The 22,332-nt window shown below is 45.3% G+C and overlaps 1 protein-coding gene across 1 annotated transcript in view; it reads right to left on the bottom strand.

Moving 5' to 3' along the window:
* Positions 1-18,366, bottom strand: part of Plpp4 (phospholipid phosphatase 4) — a 121,416-nt gene extending 103,050 nt beyond the window's left edge. The window contains exon 1 of the mRNA XM_005351355.3: positions 17,724-18,366. Coding sequence (XP_005351412.1) covers positions 17,724-17,779 — 56 coding nt within the window. The 5' untranslated portion in view covers positions 17,780-18,366. The remainder of the gene's footprint in view (positions 1-17,723) is intronic.
* Between the last annotated feature and the right edge of the window lie 3,966 nt (positions 18,367-22,332).

Below are 22,332 nucleotides of genomic sequence, written 5' to 3'. Positions count from 1 at the left end.
TAAACAACAGTCCTAGGAGAAGATAATGACCCTGAGTCTCCACAAAACGTCAGGGCCTGTGCAGCTAAAACAGAATATGAAGGTCTGCAAAGAAAGAGGTGTTACCCATAGCCGAGAGAAAAAAAGTCAAAATTATAAAGTGTCTTGATGTTAGAATTAGCAGTAAAGGATTATCTAGTCTAAATGCTAAAAGAGGATAAAGAGAAATGAACACGAGTGAACAGATGGAAAACATCAACAGAGAAAATACAGCTCTGACACAAACAACCAGATGGAAAAGGCAAGAACTGAAAGGAGCTTCTGCAATAACGTACTCATCACCCAGGCTCGGAGTCGGAATAGACACAGTCGAACAAGGAGTTAGGGAAAATGAAGACCAGTCTAAAGACAATCACTCAAACTGAACCCAGGAGGCAGAAAAGCTATAAGAAACCCAAAGCTTATGATACAATAGCAAACCATCTAATACAGAACCAAAGGGAAGAAACAGAAGGAATGTGGGTGGAGCGGGCATCTTAAGACAGTTCAGTTGATGAAGGAAAAGCAAGCCATAGCTTGGTAATCTCAATGAACCCAGCAAGAAAGACGCAATTGAGATGACCTCCAGTACATCGCAGTCAAACTGCTTGAAAACAAAATGCAAAGAGAAATCTGCCTTAACACCATCAAATAAAACCACACAATATTTAGGGCAGTGGCAATGACAGCAGGCACGATGCGGCCCACAGCATAATAGAAAGACAGCCTCACAATGCTAAAAGAAACTGACAACCTTGAGTTCTGTGTCTGCCAAAATAGTCCTAAAAGTAAAATCAAAACAAAGACAACTGCAAAGAAAGAAAAGCCCGCAGAATGCATTTCCAGCACACTACACAAGAAGTGTTCAAGGAAACTCTTCAAGCATAAAAGTTGCAATCCCAGACAGAAAATCAAATCTGAGAGAATAATACAAAGCATTGGAAACACAAATATTTACAAAGACTATCAACTGGATTAATTTATGAAATTCGAGGCAAGGATTTTTGGAATATTTTATGGGACTTAAAAGTTAAAACAAAACCTAGGATAATTTTTCCAAAGGCTGGAAAGAAAGAAGAATGCATGCTGTCCTGGGTCCTTACATTGCGTGTGAGATGTGCTACTGGCCTGAGGATAATGATGATTTTTGCTAAAATCACACCTTGATCTCTAGAGAAATGAGGAAAATATACTAGGGAGGTACAGGTTAAAATTAAAAAAAGGAGACGACGGAGAATATCAACAAGTATTTGACAAACTTAAAAGACTCTAGAAAAAGAAGGTGGAAGAATAGACGGGATAGATGAAAAGCAAAAGGTAAATAATCAATTTAAACTTACAACAGACACTATTGCATTAACTGCAAGTATATTAACACTTAGAATTAATGACAGAGACTGGCCAGATGGGTAAAATTAAAAGAAAGAACTGAACGCTGTTTATAATAAAAAAAAAATCTTTAAAAATGAAAAGGGAATAGCAAAGGTGTGTTAAATTAAAAGGATAGAAAAATATATTTTGTATAAATATTAGTCACAAGGAAAGTAATATAGAAGTATATTAATGTTAGATAAACTTCAATGATGTGGGAGTGTCATATATCAATCTGTTGATTTCATTGGTTAAGCAATAAAGAAACTGCTTGGCCCTCATAGGTTAAAACATAGGTGGGTGGAGTAAACAGAACAGAATGCTGGGAGGAAGAGGAAGTGAGCTCAGACTCAACAACTCTGCTCTGGAGCAGAGTCACCATGCTCCCTTCTCCCGGGTAGACGTGATAGCTCTGCTCTCTGAGGCACACACGATTCAGCTCCGACCCAGGATGGACATAGGCTAGAATCTTCCCGGTAAGCGCACCTTGGGATGTTACACACCTTATTAGAAATGAGCTTCTTCATTGACTTTTTTTCTTGTTGCTTTTAATCTGTGAAAGATTTTGGTTTATTGGCTAAAATGCCTTTGTAGGTGGTTCCTCATATTCTGATTTCAAATACCAACACTTAAGTTGAGAGGCTCATAAATACCTACTATTCCATATCCTGTATATATGCAGAGAACATTCATTCTCATGTGCAAAGATTTGCAAAAAATAGCAATAAACTTGTTTTTCAAAAGTGAAAAAAAAAAAAAAAGAAATGAGCTAGTCCAGGTGCGAGAATTAGCTTAGAAGAGGCTAGATAGAAATGGGCCAAGCAGTGTTTAAATGAATACAGTTTGTGTGTTGTTATTTCGGGGCATGAGCTAGCCAGGCGGCTGGGGTGCTGGGGACGCAGGCCCGCCGCTCATATTACTACACTTCAAAATAAGGAATTTTACCAAAAAAGTGGATGTTTCATTAGTTTTATCACCTGGGCTCATAGGGACCCACAGAAACTAAGAGGAAACCAGGGAGCCTGCATGGGATTGGCCTAAGGCCCCCTGAACATGCACTCCAGTTGTATAACCTCCTCTTCTTCTGGGGCTCCTAGCAGTGGGAGCACAGGCTGTCTCGGACTCTTTGCCTACTTTTGAAATCCTTTTCCTCATACCGGGGTGCCTCATTCAGCCTCAACATGAGGGGAGGTGCCTAGTTTTATTGCAACTTGGTATGCTGTGTTTGGTTGACATTAATGGGAAGCCTGCCATTTTTTGGAGAGAAACTGAGGAGGAGTAGATGTGGCGGGGGGTACAAAGGTAAGGTGGAAGAGGGACTGGGAGGAGAGGAATGGTCAGGATGTAAAATAATAATAAAAGTAAAATAAAACAAAAAACCCAACAGGAGGTAAAAGTGATGCATTAACTAGATAAACATTGATAAAAATTATAACATATAAATGACTAATGGAGAAAAAGAATGGTAACAAAAATATTGTAAGTTAGCCGGGTGGTGGTGGCGCACGCCTTTAATCCCAACACTCGGGAGCCAGAGGCAGGTGGATCTCTGTGAGTTCGAGGCCAGCCTGGTCTACAAGAGTTAGTGCCAGGACAGGCTCCAAAGCTACAGAGAAACCCTGTCTCGAAAAAAAAATATTGTAAGTTACTCATTTAAGAGTAAGATACATGAGGCTGGGAGTGTCTTCGCCCATTTCGTGTTTCTATAATGTCATACCAGAGACAGGGTAATTTATAAAAAGTGAAACTTGTTTTGGTGAGATCCAATACAGAAATGTTCCTGCCCATCCCAATATGGATTGTGCTCCTTTATTCCATGGAAAAGGGAAGACAGGAGGAGAGATGAAAGCAAGAAGATGAACTAACAACAAGCTCTGTAATAAGCACCATGAGGGTGACGCCTTATGACCTACCCCCCTCCCACCAGGCTCCACCTCCTAAGACTGTTACACTGGGGATTAAGTTTCCAACGTGGACTTGTTGGGAACACTGGGAATGTATTCAAACTGCAGCAGGGAGAAGCATAAAAATATAAAACAGCACAAAAAGAAACACAGAGAAAGTTGGCAGCAATAAGACAAAACAATAATTACCACAACAGCAACAATAAAGCAACCCAAAGACTTTAATTATCCCCTCTGATGGAGAGAGCCCACCTTCACAATTAAAGGGGTCCTTGGAAGAACAAGTTTGTAAGGGCTTAAGCAGCATAGGCAACTTGCACAGGTATATTAAGAACTCTGTGCCCACCAAAAAGAAACTGCTTATTATATTTAAGCTGTGCATATTTCTTAAATTTTACTACATACGGCCACGCATAAAATGATTATCATAACTATATAAATGAATAAGCCATAGCCTTTGCTCTCAAGACAATGAAGCTATTTTCACACCATTGTTAATCTATATTAACGATTATGTAACCAATACACAGAAAGAGAAAGTAACTCGCCCAAGCTTTCACTGCTAGTCAATAGCACATTAGCACCGTGATCCAGGACATTCTGAACAGGAAGCTTACATCACTAACTACTGTGTTGCTCTACTTCCCACGCAGGTAGGGCATTCCTTCAAGATATTCTCTCTCTCTCTCTCTCTCTCTCTCTCTCTCTCTCTCTCTCTCTCTCTCTCTCTCTCTGTGTCTCTCTCTCTCTCTCTCTCTCTCTGTGTGTGTGATGTGTGTGTGATATACACATATATACATGTATATCAGAATAGTAAAAAAATAGCTACTGTAATTAAAATGTCAGTTGAATCACAGCAGGTAAATAGAAAATCTGAATAGGTTCCAGCTTCAAGCTCACAGACAAATGATATTCGCCTCTCATAAAACTGTCAGTGAGAAAAACTAGAGTCTCTTCATAACAGAACAGCCATCTGACAGGGAAGGAAGGGATCAGGAGGATGGCTCAGTTGATAAAGCTTTGCTGTGTAAGCATGAGGATCTGATCCACTCCAGCACCCACGTCAAATGCCAGGTGCAACAGTGCACACTTGTAAACCCAGTGCCAGAGAGGTAGAGACACAAGCACCTCTGGGGCTTCTTGGCCAAGAAGCTCTAAGAGAGGGCTGAACCCCAGATTCAGCAAGAGATCTAACCTTCAAAGCTAGAGTGGAGAAAAACTGGGGAAGACACAACCATTGTCCTCCCATGCATGTATGCCCTCAACATACATAAGTATCTATGTACACAAACACACAGTTAAAAGAAATAATCAATACACCAGGGAATTAATATTAAACAACTGAAGCATAAAATACTAGATATTACAAAGAATATTTCTGTTTTAGATGAAAAATGACTTACAAGAAAAAAAATCATACAAGAGAAAAAACGCAGTTTTAACCATGTGAAAATCAAAACTATTTCTAGTGTGAGCAATTGAAATCTCAGAGGAACTTCAAAGCCAACCACGGATGGATAGACGACATCTACAGCATGAGAAAATCTAACCTCTGCCACACTGGATACTACTCTCTCATTGCTTTGACAAAGTATCTGACAAGAAACAATTTAAGAGAAGCAATTTAAGAGAGGTGGGGTTTTTGTTGATTCACGGTTTGGGGGTTCAACTCACAAGGGTGGGAAATCGTGGTGACAGACAGCTTCATGGTGGCAAGAGTGTGCAGAAGTTGCTTGCTCACCTCTCCATGACCAAGAAGCAGAGAAAAGCCAGGCTCTAAGCTTCAACACCTCTTCCTACCCCATGCCAAGACAAGATTCACCTCCTCTAGCCGGGACCCCATTCCTAAGTTTTCATATCCTCCCACCACAGCACCACCAGCTGGGGACCAAGTGCTCAGTCACATAAGCCACGGGATGGGGGCAGACATTTCACATTCAAACCACAGCATCCACAAAGCACAGAGCACCCCTGCATACGAAGGAGTGTAATCTGGAGACCCAGTAGGAGCATGAGCAAAAGCAAAGATGGACTTTTACTGAAGACAAAATGTGTGTGGGTGAGAAGATGCTCAACACTGAATACCGAGAACTGAAAGCCAAATGCTACAGTCCCTCTCAGACAGAACAGACATTTATATCCTGTACAGGGGCTGCAGTGGCTCAGAAGTCAAGAGTGTTTGTGCCCTGCAAAAGACCCAGGTTCGGTTCCCAGCATAAGTTGGGTGGCTCGCAGCTGCCTTTTCTTCAGATCCACAGGACCAACTACTTTCTTCTGCCTCAGCAGGCACCCACACTCATGTAGCATCCACTCACGCAAAAATAATATACACATAAGATAAATAACAAAGAGACCAGTTTAACATCAAACGTTAGACAAAAAACAAACAAACAAACAAACCAGTCACTTTCATGTGTCTGGTGACATAAAATATATATAGTAGGGCATTTTGAAGGGACAGTTTGACAATGTGCAGATAAATATAATTTAAACAAGGGATTTGATCCAGAAAGGTCCATTGTAAAAGTTTCTTAGGCAATAATGTTGTCACATAAATAATAAAATGTTCTAAAATTCCATCCCTAGATTAACAGATTGGGAATCCATACAGCTAGTAAAAATAATCAAGCAAAATTTATACAGGCCAACCCCCTTTTTATTCCATTTAACATCAAGTTTTTCTTTAAACGTTTTATCTCCTTAAGCCCTGCACTTAGCTCCATTACACTTCCTGGTGCTCCTTTTCTCCTCAGACTGAACATTTTGTATTTTTTCTTGTTCAGCTTGCTCCTTTTCATTATAGCTATGTCTAAGAGTTGCCACTAATAACCACACGACCCAGTCAATACTAGGCTGTATTGAAATCTCCTCTGCCAACACTGTTTATCCAAAACTCTTTATTTTAACCTCAGGGAGATTTTTTTTTTTGGCAGGGCAGAAAGCAGTCACCTTCCTTACCACAAGAACCACCTCTAGGCTACTTTTATGCCTCTTACTGTGGTGCCTCTGCATTATCCCTCAGAAGTCAAAGGACAGGCCTAATTCTGTGGTCAATGTATCACAGCGCTGCTTCTCAAAGAGGGTCCTAGCCATCTCTGGCTCTACCTACCGCTTGTTAATGCCTTTTGCAGTGGTATGAATGAAAATGGCCCCCATAGGTCGTAGGTAGTGGCACTATTTGAAAGGATTGGGAGGTGTGGCCTTGTCAGAGGAACTGTGTCCCTGGGAGTGGGCTGTGAGGTTGCAAAAGCCCAAGCCAGGCCCTGTGTCTCTTTTCCAGCTGCCTATGGATCTGGATGTAGAACTCTCAGCTCCTTCTCCAACACCACATCTGCCTGGTGGCTGCCATGCTTTCTACCATGCTGACAATGGACTAAACCTCTGAAACTATAAGCAAGGCCCAATTAAATGCTTTTTTAAAAAAATAAAAGCTGCCCAGGTCATGATGTTTCTTCACAGCAGGAAAACACTGACCAAGCCTGAAGTTGGTATCGAGGAGCAGGGTACTGATGTGGCAAGCCTGACTATGCTGCTTATTGGCAGAATGGGGACTTTGGGACTTTGGATTAAGAAAACAGTTTAACATTTTAAGTAGGGCTTCAAGGACCATACTAATAGACGTCTAGAAGGCAGCGGTGCTGAGAGTAATGTAGATTAATTATGACAGCAAAGCTCAAGAGGTTTGTATTAGCGAGTGGCCTAGAGGTTGTTCTTGGGGTGAAGAAGGTGGCTGAAAAACAAAAAGCAAAAACCAAAAAGTTCCCTGAGGTTAAATTGAAGAATTTGGGATAAATAGTGTTGGCAGAGGAGATTTCAATGCAGCCTAGTATTGACTGGGTCGTGTGGTTATTAGTGGCAACTCTTACGCAGATCTATAATGAAAAGGAGCAAGCTGAGCAAGAAAAAATACAAAATGTTCAGTCTGAGGAGAAAAGGAGCACCAGGAAGTGTAATGGAGCTAAGTGGAGGGCTTAAGGAGATAAAACGTTTAAAGGAATACTTGATGTTAAATGGAATAAAAGGAGAGTTGACCTCAAGGTAAGACCCCACCCAAGCTAGCCTCCACCTTCTGGAAAGGAATTTTTAAAAAGCTTAAGCAATTTATGAAATCACTGGCAATAGAAGGCTGGTGCAAATATAATGGAGAGAGGGTACCATGTCACAGCCCCAGCAAGCAGCAGAACTTGGCAGCTTCGGCCACGTGGTTCTGGCTTTAGAGTTAAGGACATAAAAAGGGGGTTATGAATCTCCCTCCATGGCTAGGGAAAGCCACTGAAGCCACGCATGTGTTAGGGGTGTCTCTGACTCGGGGCGGGGTGCATAGTGTGAAGCTGTGAAGGGTAGAGCCTGCATTTCATTGGAAACCCTAAGATGTTGGAGATTTCAGAGTCATGGGGCACACCTGCCAAGGAGAACCGCTAACAGAAAATGGAATCAACCCAAGAAAGAGGAGTGTGTCACAGTCAATGAAGCTGAAAGTTGGAGAGTTGAAGGGCGCTTTGATGTCAAATATGGTGATGCAGGGTTGGGTGTTTGCTCTGCTGGCCTTCGGCCTTGTTTCTGTCCAGTACACTATTCTCCCTTTCCTCCCTTTTAGAATGGTAATGTATATCCTGTGTCATTGTATGTTGGACGTATGTGATCTGCTTTTTGATTTTGATTTTACAGTTGATTGGAGTTAAGAGATTGCCATGAGTCTCAGAAGAGACTTTGAACTTTGGACTATGAAGCAGTGTTGAGACTGTGATAGACTATGAAGACTTTTGAAGTTGGTCTAAATGCATTTTGCATTATGATATGGCTACAAGTCTATGGGGGCTGGGAGTGAAAATGCCCCCACAGGCTCATAGGGAGTGGCGTTATTTGAAAGGATTAGGAGGTGTGGCCTTGTGGAGTGGGTGTGGCTTTGCTGGAGGAAGTATGTCACTGGGAGTGGGCTGTGAGTTTACAAAAACCCAAGTCAGCCCCAGTGGCTCTTTTTCTTCCTGTGGATCCAGATGTAGAAATCTCACCTACTTCTCCATCACTATGTCTGCCTTCATGCTGCCATGCTTCCCACCATAAAGATAAAAGACTAAACTTACTCTGAACGTAATCAAGCCCAAATTAAATGTCTTCCATTATAAGACTTACCTTAGTCATGTTATCTCTTAACAGCAATAGAACACTGACCAAACACCACTTACAATATAAATTGTAATTAGGATGTTAGTCTTTCACTTTTCTTAAATGTTCTGCATGATGCAAAATGCAGAAAGGTTGATTTGATGCACATTCCTGCTTCAAATATCCTGTAGCAATCACTGAAGAAACACAAATGTCACATTCAGAACTCATGTGAGTGTGTATGCATGACTGTGTGTATGTGTGTGTGTGTTTGGTAACAGGAAACATCCATGCTTATTATTATTAGCTATGTATAAACATCATAAACCTTAACCATAAAATTATTTAAATTATAAGTAGCATGAAGCTCAGTCAAGAGAGCTAGTTCTAAGACAGCCAGGGCTACAAAACAAAACAAAATAAAAACCTCTGTCTTGAAAAACAAAAACAAACAAATAAAATAACATGAAGAAAAGAACACCAAATCTATATTATCTAAGTCTATTAGTGCACACCCCATGAACAAACAAACAAACTAAAGCACCATCAAGGTTTCTTACTGTGGGCCTTTAAAGGGGTTTTATCATCGCTAGAAGAACAAATTGAATGTCTCTCATCACCACATGAGAGCACCCATGCACACTGCTGCCGTCTTCCTTATCACTTAATGAAAGTTGTTAGGTGTCTTCCAAGTCAGGAGCTAGCTAATTGGAATAACTAATTTTAATGGCTGCTTCTGTTTCCCGCTGCTCCTAAATGGTTGCGCCCATCTGCATGCACTGTCCTCTTGTTGTTTTCAGAGGTATTTCCACATACATGCATAGAAGTCACATGCTGAAAGGTAAACTTGTTCTTTGTATTCTCATCGGATCTCTGTTCAAAGCCCTGGCCCATTTTTCTATTGAGGGGTTCTTCTCTTTTCTTATTGATTGATAGGGCCTATGAAAGGTGTTAGCTTTTCACTCTGCAAAATGAGAATATCACTTCCTGTCTGAACGGTTACAAAGACTCAGTAATCTAACATGACAAGTAGTGGCACAGTAGGTACCAAAGTTCTTCCCTATTACCCCCCCCATTCCTATAGCCATCATATATACATTGAAGTTACCTACATGTAAACACATACAAGCATGTTCAAGGACTTCTTTCATCCCAAGAGTTCTAAATCCCAGGAAAAGGCTCGGATATCCTGTGGTCCTGAGAGCTGCATACTTCTTATTACTAGGCATCTTTTTACTGGTTTCTACCACACCTCAGTCACAGGAAGTTTGAGAAGTAGGGGTGTTGTCCAATAGTATTCTCTGAGATTGAAACATTCCATCCTGTGGAAAGCTCCTCAAACAGGAAGATAACAAAACTCAAAATAGCTTTTGGAAGTTCCTGAAACAGAAAATTCATTAGGCCCCTCTCTGCCTCAACTCAAAGTTGAGAATCCTCCTCACATGCAAGGAAGCTGGGTTTTAAAGAAGACTCTGAGACAAGTAAAGCTGCAAAGAAGATTTGAGATCACATCAGCTGCCTGAAAGAAGCAGAATCCAGCCAAGCTGCCTGGAAGAGGTTTAGACCAACTGGGGCACTTGGAAAGGATGCTTTGCAGCCTGTGAGCTAGCTATAGGCTGTGTTATGTGTTGCAGATTCCCAGCTCTTGGGAGTTGTCACCATTGCTGGGGAGGGCTGGATATAGGTGTCTTTGAGTCATTTCTGGTCCTGTAAGTAACCCCAATAAAACTCATTGGTTCATCATGTTGGACTTCGGTTGTATCCATACTTGGGTCTGTCGCCAGATCACTATCTGGGGTGAGTGAACAAGTGTGTTTATATCTCCCCAGGAAAAGTTTTGTCACACAAGAGGAATGAAGAGATGAACTTGAACATTCATCGTACACTGTCCTAGGCACCCATCACATAGTGTATCAACTTGAATGTACAGCACTTCTCCTAGGTAAGATCACATCTTTATTCTTCAGAGTCAGGACTTAACTATGTGACCATGTGTCATGATGTCCACCCTTCTCCAGGGTGGGATGCTGCTGGAGGTCTCTCAAAGACACTCTCCAAGGGGAAGTAATGTGCTATATAAATTGGTTTGCAATTTCAGAGTTCCTGTTGGACAAAGAGAAGCCAAACACTTTGTTAAAAAAACAAACAAACACCAGGTGGTGGTGGCACATGCCTTTAATCCCAGCACTCGGGTGGCAGAGGCAGGCGGATCTCTGTGAGTTCCAGGCCAGCCTGGTCTATAAGAGCTAGTTCCAGGACAGGCTCCAAAGCTACAGAGAAACCCTGTCTAGAAAAACCAAAACAAACAAACAAACAAAAACCAGTGTATTCACCCCAAACTATAGCTCTCCCTAACTACAAACAGATTCACCAAAAACCATACCAGCATTATGCTTAGTTGTTAAAACCATTAATAACAAGCAGCATGAGTAACTAAGCAGGGTTTCAGTGATACATAGGTATCTCTATGGTGGTAAAAACAACCAAGTTCTCCCGGCAATGTGGAATGAATTGTCACAGCTGAGGCAAAAGTCACATGGAAGCGCACACACTGTGAGTCCATTCATGTTGACTCAAAAACATGTGTTAGGGCGGCCACAGAAGTAAGAATGGCATCTGGCGGCTGCTCTGGGGTGCTGCGTGGTTACGAATAGGGTACTTTTCTTTGTGTCTGTTATTTTTGGATTGAACTAGATGAAATTTCCAGTTTTTTAGGTCAAAACAGTCGAACACTTACAATTTCATATGGCTCAAACTCCCATTTCAATGGTAATATACCTTTAACCCCCTCTGATAAGGCAGAAAGAAGCATCCAGCACTGACCAGCTGATTCCAGCTTTCTGGAAACTGACCTAAATGCCCCTACTGAGGATGAGCCTGCTCTCTGTGCCTCTGTTTTCAGTGGAAACAGGGAAACAGTGTAACACCAGCCCCCCCCCCCCCCCCGCACTTCCAGGCAGCTGCTTGGGATGAAGCTGTCCCCAGGCTTTCCTGTGGCAGGTACCTGCAGCACCCTCTCTCACCTGTCCCCAGAACCTCTAAGTGTCTCTAAGTGGGGTTTGTAGCTCTTCCACACATGGCACCAAGATGATCATGTTTTAAAGATGCAACATTACAAAAATGATTTTTATATTTACAAACACTATCCCTGAAAAACACAAGTGCCAAGCTTTTATAAGTCTTGTGTGGCTCATAAAAGGCATCGTCGTTATAACTGAGCTAACTGTATCCACCAGTTCTGAAACTGATGATCCCTTTTTGTCATCTCCCTGTGGGAAAGGACCATCAATCCTGAAATTTCTGGGCAGAGCTATCTCACTTTACGATGGCCAATATTATTTTTAAACAACAGTCAATCGGGAAGCTGCATTTCCAGGGCAAGAAGACACTTACTCCTACAGGCAGAGATGAAGGCAAGAGGGTGTTGGATGGAGAAGGCTCCTGGGTGTGGGTCTAACTGAACTCAGTGACTCCGAAGGAAACAGGAACAGATTGCTTCCATTAACACATTATCTGATACAGGCGAACTGGTGACACTTTGGGTCCCTAAGAAGCCAGGGGGCTGAGCTCTCCACCCCATCTGATAACAAGATCCATCAGCTATGGGGGTTGGGGGGTCACTGAGCTTATAGTAAGCTGAAACCCTAGGTGGGCTACAAGGAATCCCTCAAAATATACTTAAAGGACTGTATTCTTTGCTAGAAACCCCATAGTGAATAATTTATGATAAGAATACTATGAGCTATTGGTGGCATTTCTCTTCACATATTGGATTCGTTTTAATAAAGGACAACAATGGCATTTTAGCTTTTCTGAGTACCTACAATGAGCTAAATACTGTCTCAATAAACACAAGCCTGTTGTTCATGAATATCGTTCCATATTCTTATTAAACAGATGGGGACACACTGTTTTAAGCTGGATAAATAATTTTCCCAAAGACTCACTTATAAGCTTATAAGAGGCAACGCCAGGATAGAAACTCAGGCCATCTAAGGCTAAAGGCCACAGTCATAACAAGTCTACTGTAATGCCATTCACAGACACTACATATATGTAATAAGGATTAATGAGAGCCAGGAGAGAAGACGGTTGCTTCTACTTAGGCGCTAAAAGCCCCTATTCTAATCAAATCCAGTGAGCCATTATCTACACTTCTCATACTAAGTAACTAAGGTTCAGAGATCCAAAGCAATTTGCTAATTAGTGACTGCAAAAATTCAAACATGAATCCACATAAATCCAAAGCGCACGGCCTTCCATTATACCACTTTGTTCTAATACATCATTTGAAACTTGCTGTAAATGGCAACAAAACTACCACAGGTGTGCTATCGCAGAACAGATCAGTGCTGCAGTAGCTAGCCAATAGCCCGGCCCATATCAGTTAACAGAGAACTGCCTTCTGTCCTAGAATCCACCTACAATGTCATGAGCCTTCATGGCAGCTATCCTGGTGGCCCTCTCTCAAAAGTATATATGTCGGTATACTATGCGCTCCCCTAAAAAAACTCATGCCACCTCTACCCAGGGCTCCTCGGACTAGGCTTCTTGCCTGGCTTCATTGAATTTCTTAGCAGGGCCAGGGAGAACAGCTTTTTCACACAGCCAAGAAGGTGAGAAGAAGCAGAGGAGACTTTGGAAGAGCAATACTCGTTTACGAAAACTTCCTAAAGCCTCGTCGATGGGAAGACTGTCTGCTCAAAATGCAGACCCCAGCATTTCTTTCACGTCAATCATAGGTTATGAAGTGCTGACCTGGACTATGTAACTCTGACACAGGGAGCCAGCAGACCACCCTTGGAAGTAGCTTAGTCCTGTGTTGATAGAGCACCCACAGATTTCTAGGGAAATGGCCATCGGAAGCTAGGTCAGAAGGTATCAACCAAGCCCATGGCCAGGTCACATGGCGAACAAAGGGGAAAGGAAAGAGGGAGGAGATGTCACTTAAACCCTAGTGCTCTGTTGGCAAGGCAACGCCAGGCAAGCACAGAGACGTCCGAGCCCAGGATAAGACCATCTAAGAGAGGTAATCACATACCTCCCTGCTCTGGGTGACGCAGACCAACCATCATAGAGCCACACACTGCTACCCACAGGAGTGAACAAGACCCATGTGACCAACGGAATGGTCCCTTAACACTACTTGGCAAACATCTGGGCAGATGGCTCTTTGCTTCAAATCTTCAGAGCCAGGCTATGGAGATGGCACAGTCTATAGAGTGTTTGCCTTGCAATCTTGAAGTCCTGAGCTTGAGCTCTAAAACTCAGATTAAAAAATAACAACAACAAAAAGCTGGGCATAGTGGCACATGACTATACGCCCACCGCTGAGAAGATGGAGGCAGCTGGATATCTGGGATTCACTGGCTAGCTAGCCTACACTGCTTGGAAAGTTCCAGGCTAGTAAGACAAACAGTCAAAAAAAAAAAGTGAACAGTGCATGAGGAATAAATAAGGTTGACTGCTGGCCTACACACACACACACACACACACACACACGCCTACCTGCCTGCCTACCTACCTACTAACTGGGTCTCCTTACGTTCTATGCTCATTTCCTATCAGGAAACGTCTCATCTTGTCGGTGAAGCTACAGTCTGTAGCCACACCTGGCGAGCTGTTCCCAGTCGGAACTGTGCCTGCAGGCTGCCAGGCCTTTACTCTGTAGGAATGTCCTTGAGCCCAGGCCTGCCTCGTACACCTGGCACTGGAGGCTGAGGTGAGCAGTCAACTCTGGGCAACATTCCCTGGCACCTATCCCCACCTCCTCCTCACTCCCTGGGCTAATTATCCCTCCTTTGCCGTAAACTGAGCATTTTGCACAAGCTACCATGACGGAGTCAGACTGGCATCCTACAAATGTCATATGTGACGTGAATGCCTGTGTATGGATGTATTTGTGGGTGTGCGGGCGCCAGCAGAGACACGAAGAAGATATTACATCCCCTGGAGTTAGACTAGAAGGTATTTGTGAGATGCCCAATGAGGGTCTTGGGCACTGAATTTTGGTCCTCTATAAAAGCAATAAGTGCTCATAGCCCCCGAGCCATCTCTCCAGCCCCCATATGTGGTAGCCTTTCCCACTACCTCACAAATTGCCTTTCCCCCAATGGATGGGAACCCCCATATCGGCAACAACAGTAAAAGTTACCAGAATACTGGTACTAGCAAATCTAGAGCTCAGGGCTGGTGACCAGGAGCTCGGAGCTAATAGGCGAGGTCCAGCTCTTGCTGGCATTTGTAGAAACACTTGCTGATTCTCTCCTGGAGTCTTGGGTGACAGCTTATTCCTATCTCTGGATGGGATAAATAGGGACCCTGAGGCACGCAAGTGTCAGAGCGCTGACTGTACCCTCGAAACTGGACGTGCCCCTCTTAAGTTCCCCAAACATGGAGTTCCCGTGAACATTATCCTCTGTTAAGCTAAGGGTGACAAGCTACCCCAGTAGCATCGCAGTTTACAGCTGTTCTTTTTTGTGGCTGTTTGCTTGTTACGTTTGGAAGCAAGGCTGCCCCAAAGGCACTGAGTCTGACTGTCAACAGACCTTCATCCCTGTGACTTGAGTGTACAAATCCTGGACACCATCCCTGACTTTCTCCCAAAGGGTTTTCCTTCAAGAGTCACCAAGGCACGGTTCACAGGTTCATGGGTTCAGAACATATTTCATTAGCCCTTGGAGGAGATCTGCCTATCAGCTGAGATGACATGCCTCAGGGAAACACGATCAGAGGGCAGGCACATCTCCGGGAGGGGGGGGGTGTCTCTGGAGCAGTGGTTCTCAACCTGTGGGTGGCGACCCCTTTGGAGCTTGAATGACCCTCTTACAGGGATTGCACCTCAGATATCATGCATATCAGGCATTTACATTACAATTCACAATAGTAGTAAAATTACAGTTATGAAGTAGCAATGGAATACTTTCATGGTTGGGGGTCACCACAACATGAAGAACTAACTGTACTAAAGGGTCACAGTGTTAGGAAGGTTGGAAGCCGCTCCTCTAGAACTCTCTCTGGTTTAAAACTCGCCTCTCATCCTGGGAGACAGGGCAGACATGACAAGTTCAAGTGGGCGATGAACTACACCGTCCATGCTTGTCAGTGTGGCGGGGAGACCAGATTCAGCTTGCCTGGAGGGGCTTCCCAAGTCTTCCAGGGCTGTGGAGACACCCATCTCCTCCTCACCACAGTGCTGCAGAAAGGAAGAAGACTTCCTTCCCAAAGCCAGCCTCTGTCAAGGCGCCAGGAGCTTATCTGAGCAAACAAGGGGTCATCTGTGTCCCTGCTCCTCCTAGGCTCTCCCGGAAGCCGTTATCTGTCTGAACCGCCACCCCCAGCTTGTCCTCAGGGCCAGTCTGGTCTCTGTGTGTAATATTTGTAATTTCATAGGAAACTCAAGACTCATGCCAAAACACGACCGAAGTCTGTTCGCGTCCTGCAGTGGGAGGTGATTGCAGATCCCCCACTGAGGACACAGGAGGGGACTTTGAAGAAAGACTAAAAAGTGATTCTTTTTTTTTTTTTTACATAACAATCTTAGAAGAAGCCAGACACATATAAACAACCTCTACCAAGTTTTCTCATTCACTACACGAGCCATTGTGTATTTGTAAACATTTCATAAGTGTTTGGAAGAATGTTTGAAGGAAAAAGTGAGAACGTACAAATATGTACATGTGTGTAGACCCTTTTAAGACAAATATTCCCGGAAGAAATTCAAGCAGACAGCCTGCAAGCCCACTTCACTTTACTCCTGCATTTTCTTTTTGTACAGACAGTCCCCCAACAAATGTTAGCGTCTACCATGCACTCAACACTAGTCTATCATTTTTAGCATGTAATAGTTGGCTAGGGTTTTAGCCTCTCTGCCACCTGGGAACTGCCCAGAAACCACTCCTTAGAATGTTTACTCCAAAGGTAGAGAGACGGAGTGAAAGGAGAGGAAAGGGCATTTTTTTTTTCAGTTGCATCAAGATCCAACTGAAGTTCCCGCTCCTTGTTCCCAGTGAATAACACCAGTGTTCAGTAGGAAGGCTGCACGGGGAGGGGGAGTAGGGGTGGCCCGCATCTGGGAAGCTCTCAGCCTTTTCTGATGGTTTGAATGGATCCTCAGGATGAATTTAATCCCTAGTTTAAACACATATGTGGGCGCGCGCGCGCACACACACACACACACACATTACTTTCCATGCATGTACCTTGAGGTTCACAAGTAGTCATTGATATTACACATCTGCCATGGTTGGGGGCAGAAATCCTGGGGAGGGGTCCTGTTTGTCTTGATAGGACACCGCCCCCCCTCCCACACACCAAGATACCAGCAAATCCAGAGTCCGTTCAACTTTAATATTTAAAATGTGCCAGCCAGCGAGGGGTAGGAGAGAGAAAACCTGGCCTGCTACTAGAGGGACAAGTGCAGATGTGTCAGCCTTGATGACAGGTGCTTAAGGCTGGCTCCTAGGTGGCTTTAAACAAGACAGACTAGAGAGAGGAGAAGGCTCCCTATGGGGGGGCCTTAGGATCAGTGAGAGGCAGTCCGGGGTCCCCGAGAAAGCACAGCATCGCTGAAGGCATTGCACTAGGCTCCCTTCTTTTTCGGAAATGACTATTCCCAGGTGCAACCTGGACATTTCAGTGCTGTCCCTGAAGGGCTTCTGCCTCTCAGGAGAAGAACACCCACACGTAAAAGGAGCTCCTGGTGTTCCCAGCCCCGCAGGCAGCTGCAGTTCCTGACCTGCCCAACCCTCCATGGCAACAGTTTTCCAGTCAGAGAAGTAACGCAGACACCTCTTGGGAGGATGCTCCGTAGGGCTGTCAGCTCAGGAGCCAGGGACATCCAAGGAGACCTAGGCTGACCCTGGCTGCCCGGGCACAGCACGGGGTGGCGGGAGATGGGGCCAAGAGCAAAAAACAACCAGCCATTATCAGCTTCAAAAGATCACGGAGAGAGAAACTTCCCTATGGCACCGGCCAGGCTGCATGTCCTGGTTTAAGGGGCAGCCTAAATCCCAGGGACAGGTGTGCAGAGCTGGTGAAGGCTCCGACTTGGGATACCCGAGTTAGGGGGTCGCCTGACACGCTTCCAGACTAGGGGCTACTATGGAAGCAGATCCCAGTCCCAGTCAGGCATGCTAGGATCACTGTGCACCAAGGGTCCCAAAAAAAGGAGAGGGATGCCTTTGATCCCACAGGGAACAGCCCAGGCACCAACCAAGGAGAGAACCTCGAACCCAGGCCCCTGCGGGACGCAGCAGCTCAAACAAAGTTGGGGATCCCAGAGGCTGGGTCTTTGGGTCCCCCCCGCGGCGCATCACTACTTACACGAAGACCCCAAAGAGCAGGGCTCGCACCCCAATCTCGATGGCCAGCTCCCGCATGGTGCAGCCGGAGTAGCTCCCGCAGCGGCAGCTGGCGCTGTCCGTGGCTCCCACGGCTCGGCCGGAGCGGCTCGCCAGAGCCTCGGCTGTGAGGGAGGCGCTCTGCAGGCCGCGGGAGGGGGCGGGAGGCGGGCGCGGGGTGGGGGCGGCGGGAAGGGCTCAGCCCCAATCTCACGCTCTGGGCTCCCGGACACCCAAACAACACACCGGCCGCTTCGGATCCCACTCGCGATCGCGCTGATCGTGGGCGCTTCGGGAACTCCCTGCTCCCTTGAGCCGTGAGCAGTTTCCGTGCCTTGGACTCGCGCCCCGCACCCGCGACCCGGGAAGGGAAGCCTGGGGAAGCCCCCGCTGTCGTCGCCGCGGCCTCCCCGAGCGCGCTGCGTGGCTTCCCAGATACTGGGCGGCCCCTGGGCTCTGCGCCCGGCTGCACGCTCTGCCGGCAGCCGGCGGCCACTGTGCGCCTCCTCTCCACCCCGCTCTTGCTCTCTGCTCCTTCCACACACACCCGCACGTGGGCTTGAAGTGGATGGGCGCCTTGGGGATTCTCTCACTCAGGGCAGCCCTGGCATCCTCTGGCCCTGCCTGGGAGCACTTATTCCTTCCCGGATTCTGCCTCCCTAAGCCTTGCCAAGCTCAAATTCTTTCCTTTCCCACCCCTGACTCTAGGAAGTTCCCACGAGATTGCTCCCAAGCTTCGCTTTCTCTCAGAAGGTGCCAGAGAGGCGTACAAAAACCTTGGCACAGACTGAGAGCAAAAAGTGAACCCCGGCCCCTTCCACCTCGTGCCTCCAGTGCTAGGTAGTATCTGGGACTCCATCTCTCCCCCTCCCTCAGTGGCTTTGGATCACAGCAGCGGCCCCGATGCATCCCTAGCTGCACATGGCCGGCCATTATTAGGCAGTTGGGCAGCAGGTAGAAGCAGGAACCTTGGCCCCATGGCTCAGTCAAAAATTCAAGTATAAATATCGGTGGCCTGGGGGTGGCAACCACAAGCCTGAACCCAGCTAGATCTTGGCTTTGCTTTCCCATTGCCTGTTGGAAATATTGTTCATGATTACTGGGTTGTCTCTGGGGAGCTCGGACTTTTCCTGGATTTTAGGAACCGCTCCAGGATTCTGTGGGCAGGGATGAATTAGATGAATTAGAAGTTGGCTTCTGGTCCTGGGGATCTGACGTGGATCAAATAGGAGAGGGTAGAAAGCAGGTCTTGGGCGGGAAGCTTGGGCATCAGCAAGGGTAAGCAGACCCTGTGCCCAAGGGCACTTGTCAGACCTTAGACGGCTGATTCGAGGCACCTCAGGGAGGAGCCCGGGCTGTGTGGAAGGAACACCAAACCATCCCAGCAACTGAAGACAGGGAAGCAGTGTGTTGCTTTCTCCATGGTGTGTGCCGGCACGCCATGGGTGCTTGGTGAGCATTGCTGAGTGAAGAAATCCATGAGTGGCTGTATACATAGCCAGGCACATGGGACATCACAGGCAGGGAGATGAGGACGGCTATGGAAGGGAAGGATGTCGCTGTCTCCCTCTTGACTTGGGCCTAGCAGTTATGAAAAGAGCCGTCTTCCCACAGCTTGATGAAATAGTCCAAGAGGTCCATGGTGAGCTCTGGCGGCCTACAGCTGACGCTACCAGGTAGTCATGTTCTGGGTGGGTGCTAACAAGGATGCTAACGTTGAGGCATCAGTTAACTGTAAGCACCAATGAAACCGCTGTGCAAAATAGAGTGCTGGATACTAGGATTAATAGCTCACCTCTTCCCTGGAGTAGAGGGTGTCTGCCAGTCACACAGAGAAGTGAGACAGGGGTAGGTGGGTGGTGGAGATCACAAACGTGAACCGTAGGTTTATGGTTTTATTTGTGGTCTGTTTGAGGCAGGGCCTCGTGTACTCAAGCTGGCCTCAAATCCTCTATGCAGCCCGCAAGATTGGCCTTGGATTTCTGACCCTCTGGGTTATAGGCACATGCCATCTTTATGGCATAATAAGTATTACGCTTTTCCCTTCTTATTTGTAGTAGAGTTACCTGGAGAGAGACTTTGAAAGAGGATGCGACTTCAAGCCAGTCATGCCCCTTTGAGCTACTATGGTGTCCTACCTCAAGATGTGCTAGGGCACTGGTGGCACTAAGCTTGTGGGTCAGCCAGCCAGCATCTGATTTGACTTAAGGCTAGCTCCAGGAGATGGAACCCACACCTGACCCGACCTGGGGCACCGAGAACCTGAGACTGGATAGCCCAGGGTCACAGGTAAAACCAAATACTACTGCTTGGAAAAAATAGCAATCAAATGACTCCTAATGACATTCTGCTATACTCTTAGATCGGCGTCTTGCTCGGCGATCATCAGAGAAGCATCCTCCTGCAGCAGGCAGAAACAAATACAGAGACCCACGGCCTGACATAATGCTGAGAGTGAGAGACATAGAAGCAATCGGCCCTAAAGGAGCTCAGAGAACCCTGGGGAAGAGGAAGCAGGAAGAGTGTAAGAGCCAGAGGGGGTAGAGAATACCAAGGAAACAAGGCCCTTGAAATCAGCACAGCCAAAGCTCGTAAGATCTCACAGAGACTGAGGCAGCATGCACAGGGCCTACATGGGTCTACAACAGTCCTGACGTATATATCATGGCTTCCAGTTTAGAGAATTTATGGGGATCCTAAGTGTGTTAACAAGTGGGTTTTCATTTCTCGTGCCCTCTCTTGAGCTATTTCCCTGCCGTTCATTTGCTTTGTCCAGTTCTGACGTGTTAGTCTTTGTTTTATCACATTATATTTCATTTCATTACTATGTTTGTTTTCTAATGAAAGACAAAAAGAGAGGGAACCCAAATGGGAGGAGAGGTGGGGAGGAACTGGGAGGAAAAGCCGTAATCATGATATATTATGTGAGGAAAACATCTATTTTCAATAAAAGGAGAAAAAGAGAAGAAATTTAAAGAACAGCCCAATCCAAGCCCCACCCCTCTTTTGATGCTTGAACAAATGCTGTACTTTGTCATCTGAGACATTCAGGGCAGGCTGTCCATCCTGGCGCTGGAAAGGCCATCACCTTTGAGAGAGCTTGTCTAGCCTTTAAACAGTTCCACTGAAAGCCCACCTTGAAGGGAACTCATTACTCGGCAGCTTCTATCAGACATCCTACTGGCTCTGGTTCTGTCTACAGACTGTAGACAGCCACTGTGGTCAGAGCAGCCTCAGAGCAAGCAACAGGGGTTCCCACCTCAATTTATTTATAGAAAAAAATTATTGCAAGGTCCATGGTCCTGTCAGCTTTAAGTTCCATTCATTCAGAGTAAAAGTAACATCATCAGGGCTTGATTTTTTTTTTCAGCTTTCAGTCATGTCTGTCCTGTAGGGAGGGACCTACTTGGAGTCCTAAGAGTTTAAAGATGACTGAAAGAATTCTATTACTCGGAATCAGTTTGAGAATAAGACCCTTGCCTTGACCCCATGACTCCCAACAAAAGTATCATTCTGAATGACATTCTCACTTCAAATCCTGAACCAATCACCATGACCAGAAAATCATGATGGATTGCTTGTCTCAGGCTTAGGTCACTGCTTCATCCCAAAGCCCCTGATTGTAAATGGGGCCAAGGCAGGGCTGATACTTTGGAGTACAGTGCAATTTGATGAGGTAGTGAACAACTGTCTGTATCATGATGCTGCAGAATGAAGACATCTAGGTGCCGTGTGCCTCCCACCCCCATGTTCTAGCCAACCAGCGATACCTTGTGATCTGAGCGCTCCGTGATAGGCTGCCTATCTGCTGCCTCTGTCAATATAGACTGTAGGGCAGACGGAAGTGAAGCTAGGATGGATTTCCAAATGCTTGTCTTCAACTGCTGTAAATGGAGACTGCATTTGGTTTTCTGGCCACCCAGATCTAAATAATCACACAAAACTCTATTAATTACAACACTGTTTGGTCAACAGCTCAGGCATATTCCTAGCCAGCTCTTACATTTTAAATTAACCCATTTCTATTATTTTATATTTTACCATGAGGCTTGTGGTGTGTTACCTCACATCTGGCTTCTTGGGCAACTACATGGCATCTTCCTGACTCTGCCTTCTTACTCCCTACATTCAGTTTAGTTTTCCCACCTAGCTATATTCTGTTCTGCCATAGGCCAAAACAGCTTCTTTATTAACCAATGGTAATAAAACATGCACTGCATGCAGAGGGAAACCCACATCATCGCCTCTTGTCTGTCTAAATAAAAAGGAAGCTTTCAACTTTAACATAGTAAAATTACATATAACAAAACAGGTATCAAGCAAAAATTACAGTTATAATATTTAGTCTATTTGTATCTGACAAAACTGAAGAAAATATTTTATCATTTATTTTATCTTTGTGAATCTAAAGCTTTAAATCTAATTTATCTTTTATCATAACTAAGGAAAACTATAACTGTCTGTCTTCTTCTCCATCAAAAACCCCAGAAGAATATAATATTACCTAAGTGAACAGGAAGAACATTGTAAGCAACTTTCAAAATTCTAGAATTGACAGAGACATCTTGCTGTCTGTACAGTCACCCAAAGTT

The sequence above is a fragment of the Microtus ochrogaster genome, chromosome 8 (assembly GCF_000317375.1).
Source record: "Microtus ochrogaster isolate Prairie Vole_2 chromosome 8, MicOch1.0, whole genome shotgun sequence".
NCBI classification, from domain to species: Eukaryota; Metazoa; Chordata; class Mammalia; order Rodentia; family Cricetidae; genus Microtus; species Microtus ochrogaster.
This window is presented reverse-complemented; position numbering and strand designations above follow the sequence as displayed.